Raw genomic sequence first — 11,058 nt, 5'->3', positions numbered from 1 at the left:
ATTCGTAGTTACTAAATGTTGCTTTACCTGTACAACTTAGGAACTGATCTCAGTCGGTTTACCTTTCAGCATATGACACATCTTTGTCCTTCCTAGCATATTGAGCATAACTATGATAAATGACGACCTTTAGGCTCTTCGTCGCCTGAATACAATGTACAACAAAGCATTTTCTTTCTTGCTGTATAGATAATTCTACCCGTTGAAGGAAGTACACGTGCTTTTGTTTACCTCTGTAACATACGCTTTTTTGGTTAGAGAATTCTGCACTCTCAATCACTATTTCATAAGTGAAAAACCCATGTAATAAACCTTTTTTTCTCCAGAAAACTCGGACTTGCCAATGTCCTTAAGAGAGACAAAAATACTAGAAAAGACGAAATGTGATAAAGTTGCAATTAATAAGCTACAGGGTGTAATTAATTAAAGACCGCTAGAATGCACCAAATGGTATTTTTCCATGTTCTCGTGCCTCAAGATCGTGAACCAAAAATTCAAGTAAGTAAAATCTTGAAATAATTTCGAAAATAAAAAAAATCAAGATTTTTTAGCAACTGTTAAATATTGTTTGCTCACTAGCTACCCTAACAAAAATTATAGTTTACTATGGTTAACTATAGTTTCATGTAAGTAAATACTTTGATACTTTGATTTACTATGAACTTTACTATAGAACTTTTTTTTAGATTTAAGCGTTTAAAATCTCTTAAATTTAAAACCACTAATGTTAAATTGAAAGTAATATGCTAATATTCAAGTAATATCTCCATTTAATACATCACATATGCAGGTATTAACTTTAGAACATAATATATAACAATCTGAAATCCATAGTAAAAATACTGTGATTCATTATAGTGAACTCTATGATTTACTATAGAAACTTTGATACTGTAGTTAACTATAGTACACCATAGTATATTTTAATTAGAGTATCGACATTAAAACCTAAATTATGACTATTTTTTTATCAATTTCATTGTCTTAGGGCCAAGTATTTTCTATATGTTGGACATTATAAACTAAATGATACATTTTACCTGCTTGTAGGCAAAATAGATTGTTCCATTCGTCTGAAGAGTTGTTTGAAAATGGAAGGGCTTAGCTGCAAAAATGATATAAAGTTTTGTTTAATAGAAGCTTTAGTATAACAAGAGGCCCAAGGGCCTTAAGGTCACCAGAGTACAATACAATGATTTATAGGAAAATAGAATATAAAAAAAGTTACAAATGAAGCTCTGTTGCCCAAAAGACAGAGAAGTAGGAAGATTAGGATCAACAAAATAATTAGTCTAATATTCAGTAACAACTCATAAATTAAGTTCTAATCTGTCCCCAATTTATCACTATCACCACGAAGACTATTAACAAACTATTCGTGTTTCTGCACTATTTTTAACTCAATATTATAACCTCTTTTGGTCTTTGAAGAACATTTAATAAGATAAGCTATTCTAGATCTTGTCTCCATGTTATTTATCTATTATTTACAGGTCTTTCTGAACATTAATACTTAGAAAGTACTTTTTCTATTACACAACATTATTTTTTGCATAATTCTCTTATTCTATTAACCTCTCAAAAACTTTATTTACAGTGATTAATTATAAAAGGTGAATGGAATGGGGAATAACTTCTCTCAGTAGTATACAAATTAATAGGAACCTGTCAAGGACCAGAACGCTTGACAAAATGGGTTATATGTTAAAAACTCTGGTAAAAATACCCTTCCTTATGAAAAGTTGCACTCAGTTTGCCTGCAATATGTCCAGAAGTAGAGAAGAATTTCTTAGGAACAATGCATTTTCACTACAGATTCAACACAGCCCTACCTTAACACCAGAACCTAAAAGCCAGGGTCAAGAAATTTACAAATCTGGAAGAGTTATCCTCAACATGATAACCGTGCACCTAAAAAAAAATAACACTTTTCCACTATATTATCAAATCCACCTCCCCCGTAATGCCAGAACCCAGGACCCCTCACCCTGGGACCACAAGTTTTAAAAATTCTGTAAGAAGCCCCAGTGTTCATCATAACTAAGCAATTTATTCATCTGCTCAACACTAAGCAGCAGACAGGATTAATGAATAGAATTAATGTTTTTTGTTTTGTTTGTAGTTTAACATCCCTCTCTAGAATTTTTCACTCATATGGGGACGCCACCACTTGCCGGTGGAGAGCTGCAAATTTTGACCTATCCTATGCTCGGCACTCGGGTCATTGAGCAGTGACAGCACCTACTGCAACACGGGATGTCGGTTTATACGGTCTCATTCGAAGGACTGGTCTCCAGGTCTCACAGTCGGATTCGAACCCGCGACTTAAGGATTAGCTCCTTACTCCGCAACTCTAGAGCAGACGCTCTTACCACTGCGCCACGCGGGAGACAATAGAATTAATGCATTTTCAGTATATTTTCAATAGAGCCCCACCCTTACACCAGAACATCTCACGCAGGGGCCATGAAACTCACAATTCTGGAAGAAGCACTCTTGCTCATCATAACTATACACTTAGTTTCTTTCCTTTGTAACCTGTAGCGGAAAGAATACTTTCAAAGATATTATGCTTTTCACTCTATAATTAATTCAGCCCCCTTTCCACCTGAACACCAGATCCTGGGGCCATATATTTCACACATTTGGAAGAGGCATCCTTGCATATCATAATCATGCACTTGGTTTGTTTAAATAATCTCCAGGGGCAGGGAAGAAGATTTTCAAAGTATTAATGGATTTTCAATATATAATCAATAGAGCTCCGTCCTAACACCAAAACCCCTGACCCAGGGGTCATGAAATTCAAAATTTTAGAATAGGCATCCTTGCTCACCATAACCATGTCATACTCAGTTAGTTTGTTTAATACCCAGGAGCAGAGAATAAGATTTTCAAAAAATTAATGCATTTCAACTATACAATTAATAGAATCAAACCCGAACATCAGAACCCCTGACCCGGAAATTCACAATTTTGGAAGATACTCACTTGCTCATCATAACCGTGCATTAAGTTTGTTTGCTGAATATCCAGGATCAGAGGAGATCTTTTAAGGAATAATGCATTTTCACTATATTGTCAAGAGAGACCCGCCCTAGCACAAGAACCCCTGACCCTGGAGCCATGAAATTCACAATTTAGGTAGAAGGCTCACTGCTTATTACAAGCATGGCAACAGTTTGACAGCCTGATGTCCAGTAGTAAAGTAAAAATATTTTTAAAGATTGCATTAATTTTGATAGTTTTGGTCCCATTCCTCGGGCCCAAGATGAACAGTGACTACGAATTTCAAAATTTATATTCCCCTTCACCCACAGATGTTATATGCCAAAACTAGTTAAAATTGTTTCACTGGTTCCAGAGAAGAAGCTGAAAATGTCCAGAACTTTACAAACGAAAGGACGGAAAAAGCACAACGACGGGCAAAAAGAGATAGCTATATATAAAAATTGTGATGTTTTTATTCAAACTATGAAGAAGCGTACAGTCTGTCAAGTGTTATGTATGGAAGAAAAGAAAACTAAAATAACACTGTCTTATACATACATAATTATATATATATATATATATATATATATATATATATATATATATATATATATATATATATATATATATATATATATATATATATATATATATATATATATATATATATATATATATATACAAAAATTAGCTAACGCACCACCTAAATAAATTAATATTTTTCGTTTCAAAACTTATTTTAGCTGCAGAATTGCAGCTCTCCGAAAAATAAAAAAAAAAAGTGACATACCGGAGAGCTACAGTGCCACTTATAGAAAAAAACTGTATATTTATTTCGCACAAAAATTTGCGCTTGGTTCTGGATTTATTTCTGCAAATTCTTACCTCAACTGCACAAAATCTCGATTTCCAAAAATTCCTAAGACCTCTGTCAACTACTCTTGCAGTTGACATCTTTACGAAACGCTTTTGGCCGAATTGTCTTGCCACCCAAAATGACAGTATTAACAAGCGAAATTTTGGATGGTCTTAATTTCAGGCCAGGAGGGATATTAACAACGATTATAGGAAATGGTTTGATATGGGAAAAGTGCAAAAATGTGTTAAGAACACACGGTTAGTAATATTTAGAGATTGCAGTTTAAAAATACGGAGAAATAAATCGAGAAACAGCGCACTTTTTTGTGCGCAATAAATACGGTATACAGTTTTTCTATGGGTGGCACTGTAGCTCCGCGGTCTATCATTGTTTTTTCGGAGCTCTACAGTTCTGCAGTTAAACTTGTTTTTGATGTTTTTGATATATAATTATGTAACTTTAAAAAAAAAAAAAAAAAAAAAAAAAAAAAAAAAAAAAAAAAAAAAAAAAAGGCATTTAAACGTCTTAACTGATAAATAACTACAATGTTTACTGAAGCGTAACAATTTCATAGAAAAATTAAAATCATATCTATACTTTTTTGGTAGAATAACTTTCTGTTTTTTCTTTGTGGTTGTGTTCTTTATGTTTGTACTAATTAAAAACTCAGAAAAAAAGTTACACCGTATGAGGCGTTTGACTCTAGAAGAGCGTTCTAGGGCAGCAAGTATGGTGTTTGCAGAGGGTTCCTTTGGAGAAATTTGTGAAAAATTAAAACAATTACATGATTATGCACTTCTCTGATGAAAAATTGTTGAAATTAAATTACCAATCATAAAAATATTTACAATTGTTTAGATAGCGACGACACTAGGTAAGCACCACACAATATCTTCAAGATTGTTCCACAAAATTTGGGCAACCGGAAGTTGGGTGGATTTGGAAGGGACACCAAGGCACCGGATGACTGCTAAGAGATATAGTAGTCAGTCAGAGTATATAACACGGACCACCATCGGTAATCACCAACTTTATATCTTGGCAAAAACGGTGCGCAGTGCACATCGGGAAATTGGTTTTCGGACAAGAGAGTCCTTTAAGGGTCTTGTCATGACACCAAGACATTTGTTCATCCAACTGTTTTGGAAAAGATGGCCTTTTTTATACTAGTACCAATCAGGCAAATGATCAATTCACAAATAAGAATAATAAGTGGTGCATTAGCAATTTTGTCTAGCGTATATATATCACCTGATCGATTATAAGACATCTTATAAACTCGTTTTATGTTTCTAAACAAAACACTTAACTCGTTGAATAAAAAATCATATCCACCAACAATTCACGCGAAATCTATTATAAGATATGAAAAGAAAATACAAAAAATCCTTATTATTATTATTTTTTTTAAATTGTGTCCGATTACTTAGACTTTATATCAATTTTAGATATGTAGATCTTTTTTAAATAAATGGAAAAGAATATAAAACGAATCTGAACTTTCGTACAGTATGACCTTACTGTCATTTCTGTCGTGGAGATAAACATTTTGCCATTCCATTACAAACCTATCACCTGCAGAAAGAAAGGCAAAATGAAATGATTAATCCCTTAGCGCATGTAATCGGTCTGTAAAGAAGAAGACACATGTAGCTTAATTGTTCGAATGATAGTTTAACTTACCAAAATCATTATACAGAATTTTTGAATCCTCATTAACAGTGGGATCAAAGTTTGCCGTCAGTGGCGCAATATACTGTGTTGCTGTGAGATTTGCATATTTAAATAGCCCCATGTTTAAAAATCCTGAAAATATCCAGGCATGTACAAAAAATTCGTTCCGAGAGGGCAAAACTTGAATTTCCAAATTTCTATCATATCCATAAAATATAAATTAAATGCATAAATAATTAAGCTGTATTATCTTATATGTATTAATTATTTTTTAATTATTCGACAAAAAATTCATTTACCTCCGGTGGATATCATGATCTCGGTTATGATATTGCCATAAAATCTGAATTTAAATATCAGTTTAACCGACTGCAATATAAATGAAATGTCGCATATTGTAGTCAACTTGTTAAAATTTCGTAGAGATAACAGTTTAATTGTGATATATTAGCAAAAATGTTTGCAGTGATACATTGTCGCTGGGGGGGGGGGGGGGTGCATTTTAGTCTTGTTTTTTCAGTCATTGTTTCAAGTATATATTGTTTTGCATTTAACTATACAAAATCATGAAAAAATAACGATAACATGATTCCTCACTTGGTTGGACTCCAAATTACTTTGCTACGATATATGCATTGATGAGATGACTGACAACGCTAGGGAAATGTGTTCATGTTTTGGACATTATTACTTGTAAGATGTATTCTTTATTCATATAAAGATGACAGAAAACATTGAACTTCAAACAAAAAAGAAATGTCCACGTTGATACTTACTATAGACATTCTATAACCCTTTTCAAGAGTTTTATATCCTTTTACATTGTTCAGGTCCTCCCAGTATTCGTTGAAATCAGGAGTTTTTGTCATTACTTTTGAGGTGTAATATCCATGGTTCTTGATCACCTGTAATGATCAATTCTAAAGACCTGTGTTTGTACATTAGTATTTAGCAAAAAGAAAATAAAGTCACCATTTCGTATATGCATAGGTGATCATGTTACTTGACCTTCAATTAAACGATGTGTTATTTCAGTTAGGACAACCAACTTATTCACAACTACATGCAAGAGAGTAAATATCCATCTAAAAATATTATTTTGATAATTTTGGCAATAATTAACATAAAAATAATATATTTTTTTTGCTCTTCCTCGATTTATGTTTTTACTTATTCTTCTATAACTACAGTGGTGCAATATGCATCTATCAACCTCTTGTTCAATATACTATGGCACGGTGTGTATATCTGCAATTTGTTCTGACTACTTTGCTGTGGTTTATACATGTATCTACCATTTGCACTAAAAACTGTGACTCGGTTTAAATATACCATTTGATCTGTACACGAATACCGTGTTCAGCTGTTTATCTACATTTTGTTCTAATATACCGCTGTATAATATGCATCTACATTCTCTTATGTTTACCGTATAGCGATATATCTCACCCACTTTAATGCATTTTTAAAACATTGCTGTGATGTCATTCCTTTGTTCTTGCACCCTAAAATTTTACTTGTGGTAGTCCGATCTTAGTGAGCAGTCTGGTATTAAGTGTTATATCAGACTGTCTCAGTACTGATATCCCTCACAAATGGACGGTTACTGAACGAAGGAAATTAAAATGTGACGTTTAGCAATTCAAAATTTATATTTGATCTTATATGAAAATAATTATTTTAACAGAGAATATATTTTATTGAACATACAGCATTTGAGAATAAATTAATGACTTCAAATGAAAAGAATATGTATGTATTGAAATAGGAAGGGATGAAATATAACGATTCAAACATGAGCTCCCTCAACTTAACAAACTTGTTCGACTTTTAGTGATGTTTTCATTAGGTGTTAAAAATTTAGAATTTCTCTTATTCTGGGTTGAAATCAGTGAAAATTTATAAAGCAAAATTGGCAGGTAAATATGTCATTAATCATAGTTGTACTCCTGGTTATATTAAGAAACAAGTTACTGTCCTTCCAAAAGAATTTCAATACGTGGACCATAGACCTGTGTTTCTAATAGAAATCTAAAGGAAGTTCTGGGTTGTATTGAAATATATGTTATAAAATATTTCTTTTATCTTGAATCACGTAAATTCTCATTATAATTTAACGTTAAAGTCTAATTACTAAAAATGTGATAATGAATGATAGAAGCACGACTTGGATATCAATACTTGATCAAAGCATCCATTGTTTAATTATTTAGCCTTGACCTCAAACTTAATTGGGGTCATCCATTTATCACAACATAGCGTTTGAACTGTTATGCTCGAACTCAGATTTTAAAATATTGTCCAGTTTTTACCTGGTGTTGTTCTCCTTGAAAGAGAACACATCTCTGTTGAAGATTTCACATGATGCCAGGCCTGCAGGCCCCGGAGGGGGCAGGAACACCCCACCTTCCCAATATTTTTGCGAGTATATATTTACCAGGTTTGGGGAGAATAACATCGTAAAGTAATGCATTACATTACCATTACTTCAAGAATTTGGGCATTAAATTACCATTTCCATTGCTCTTATATCTGAAAGTAATGCATTACATTACCATAACTTTAGTAAAGTAATGCATTATATTACCATAACTTTCGTAAAGTAATGCATTATCATTACCATTAATTTTGGGGGCTTTTAAAAATAGATATTCAAAAATTTGTACTATTTTCATAAGCATGCATTCAACCCCTTCAAAACTCAACATGACAAGTGATAATTCAAATTTGATATCAATTACTTGCTTTTGTAGAATGCCTGCATGTTTTCCATTCCTTTTGATACAATGGACTTTTCATGGTCAGCTCAAGCTAGACCAGATCAATTAATATCTTATAAACACTGTCAGGAGGCCTGGTAATTTTGAGCACTTCTAAAAACAATGCATTGTTTTAATTTTTACTTAATCCCAGAGGCGGTCGCCCGCGTGGCGCAGTGGTTGGAGCGTCTGCTCTAGAGTCGCGAAATAAGGAGTTGATCCTTACGTCGCAGGTTCGAATCCCACTGTGGGACGTGGAGACCGGTCCTTCGGATGAGACCGTATAAACCGTGGTCCCGTGTCGCAGTAGGTGCTGGCACGAAAAAGATCCCTCACTGCTCAATGGCCCTAAGTGCCGAGTATAGGGGAAAATTTGCAGCTCTCCACCGGCAAGTGGTGGCGTCTCCATATGAGTGAAAAATTTTCGAGATAGACGTTAAACAACATACAAACAAACAAAATAATCGCATAGTATGTTTTGATGGCACTCGATTTAGCTATTCAAAAAGTGGAATTATCAGTTTACAGTGTACATTAATAAGTGTACCTCATATAAGACTTATTTTTAAAAAAAGATTTCTAAATATTTGAAATAATTCTTTGAAATCAAATCTTATCTAAGATAAGTGTGAAAATTTAAATGTATGGTAATTGTAATTTCAACAGAATAAAAGTGAATTTAAATAGATACAGAGAGTTTATTTAAATAGGTTAACTTTTATCATTCATTTCTATCATTTATGAAAAAAAAAATAATCTAAACAATAATTTCCACGTCCATTTTATTTTTTTTTTTTAAATAGGTACATACAAAATAATGTTTTGTTATGCTATGTAATGCCAGCATTACTCTGGATTTGATAAAGTTATGCATTACATCACCATTACATGTAATGCGTTTTTTGGCATTACATATTACTAGTTAGCATTACTTAGAGTTCAGGTAATGCATTGCAATGCATTACCATTACAATTAGTATTACCTCAAGCCTTATATATACTTTACTATGAAAACGAGGGCAATATACCCCCCCCCCCCGCTTCTGAGAGTTTTTATTAGACACAAAAACTTATCAAAATTACAAGAAGACCAGGAATTCATGTATTTTTTTTTTTTTTTTTTTTTTTTTGGATAACTTTTTGTGTCTAATAAATATTTTCAGAAGCTGGGGCGAAAGGGGAAGGGTGGGGTTCCTTTCTATATTTTTACACAAGCACTTGCGTTATCTAAAGCGATGCAAGGTCATCGATCTAGTCAATTTAAAAACACAAAATATATTATTTTTGTAAAATAAAAAGGTTACATTTCTAAATACAAAAACGAAGCATATATTGAAAATGTCTTTATAAATATAAAAGATATTCAGTGTTAAATGTCGGATTCTATTCTATGACAAAGGGATAATGAGTGATGCTCCGCAGCCGCAACAGTTTCTATACTAAGATTTTGCGCTTTCGTTTGCGTAGGAATCTCAGGTAAATTTCACAATACCCGTCAATGTATCGAAAACGAGTTAATTGGTTACTCAGAAAGGTGACACGGGTTAATCCTTCGTTAACATTTTCTACAGTGATCCACCTAGTTTGAGTACTTTAATAGCAAAAATGTTACATTTTATTCCGGTAGGTTTATATTTGTACCATGGTACATTTGTCATTTAAAAAATCGGTTTTTTTCGGTAACTCATAACGACTGGTTGTTTGTCAGACTTTTTTTAAGGTAGCCACCCTTTTCATTTTTAAAACCGTTGCTATCAAAAATTTCCAACAACTGAGATAATTTAGCAACCCTCGAACTACAATGTTCACTCGCCTTTGGGCTCGGGTGAATACTGCTATTGCTCTTGACAATAATTGTCATATTGTCCTACAAACAGCAATTATTGTGTGATATTATTAACTTTTTATATTAAGAAGCATGGTTAGATAGGTAATAGCTAAAAGTTCTTCGTAGATTTTGTCAAAAGCTTATCTTAATAATAGAAGTAATAAAACAAAGATCTGTGTCATAAAAATTATAAGTCATTAACAACAATATCCTAAAAGTTTTATTGATTTAAAAATGCAAACTGTAATTGATTTCCTTTTATTTTCTGCAAAACGACTCAGAACTAAGCAGTTTGAGTATTTTATGTATTACTAGCATTCGCCATTTGGAATCGCCATTTTGAGCTAATTAACACAACTTTCAAATTTAAACGACTAAATTTTCCGAATTAAAGTGATAATATTAGTGCTCTATTATCATTTTCATAATTGCATTACGCTCAATAAGATATTAACACATAGATTGTCCTATTTGAACGACATTAAGAAATAATCAGAAAAAATGGATATTCACCATTTTGAATCGCCATTTTGACTAATAAATTACAGCTGCACCATCATTCAGTTGTAGAATAGTGAGATGCAAAGGAAAAAATACCAATCTGCAGTGTATGGATATTTGCAAATGTAAAATTCTGAACAAAGCAGAATATAGAAACAATAGACAAATAAATCAGAGAAAATTCGAATTAAGTGTAGAAACGACTAAATTTTTTGAATTAAAGTAACAACGTTAGCATTCTTTTATCATTTTTATAGTTGCATTACACTCAGTGAGATATTCACACATTCTTTCTCCTATTTGAAAGACATTGAGAGAAAATTAGAAAAATTGGATGTCCGCCATTTTGAATCGCCATTTTGACCTTTCTCACGCCATTTTCATGAAGGCCAGCATATTTCTTCGGATTCAGCATACTCGAAATAGGTTAAAAAACTATGCTGGAC

The 11,058-nt window shown here is 32.7% G+C and overlaps 1 protein-coding gene across 1 annotated transcript; it reads right to left on the bottom strand.

Annotated features, from left to right (window-relative positions):
• Positions 1-1,868: 1,868 nt before the first annotated feature.
• LOC133204213 (plexin domain-containing protein 1-like) lies at positions 1,869-6,393 on the bottom strand. The gene is made up of 5 exons (XM_061339959.1): positions 6,301-6,393; positions 5,824-5,893; positions 5,534-5,656; positions 5,359-5,425; positions 1,869-1,911 (listed from the first exon to the last, which is right to left on the bottom strand). Exons 1-5 carry the CDS (start codon positions 6,391-6,393, stop codon positions 1,869-1,871), a joined length of 396 nt encoding a protein of 131 aa, XP_061195943.1.
• Positions 6,394-11,058: the final 4,665 nt, after the last annotated feature.

The sequence above is a fragment of the Saccostrea echinata genome, unplaced genomic scaffold (assembly GCF_033153115.1).
Source record: "Saccostrea echinata isolate AGI-Se365-2 ecotype Australia unplaced genomic scaffold, CSIRO_AGI_Sech_v1 ptg000052l, whole genome shotgun sequence".
NCBI classification, from domain to species: Eukaryota; Metazoa; Mollusca; class Bivalvia; order Ostreida; family Ostreidae; genus Saccostrea; species Saccostrea echinata.
This window is presented reverse-complemented; position numbering and strand designations above follow the sequence as displayed.

Coding starts and splice junctions, on each gene's coding strand:
- LOC133204213 (XM_061339959.1), bottom strand. CDS start 6,393: ATGACAAAAACTCCTGATTTCAACGAATACTGGGAGGACCTGAACAAT. Junction 5,657..5,823: donor GATCATGATATCCACCGGAG/GTAAATGAATTT, acceptor GGATATTTTCAG/GATTTTTAAACATGGGGCTA. Junction 1,912..5,358: donor AATGACAGTAAGGTCATACT/GTACGAAAGTTC, acceptor ATTTTTTTTTAG/GTGCACGGTTATCATGTTGA.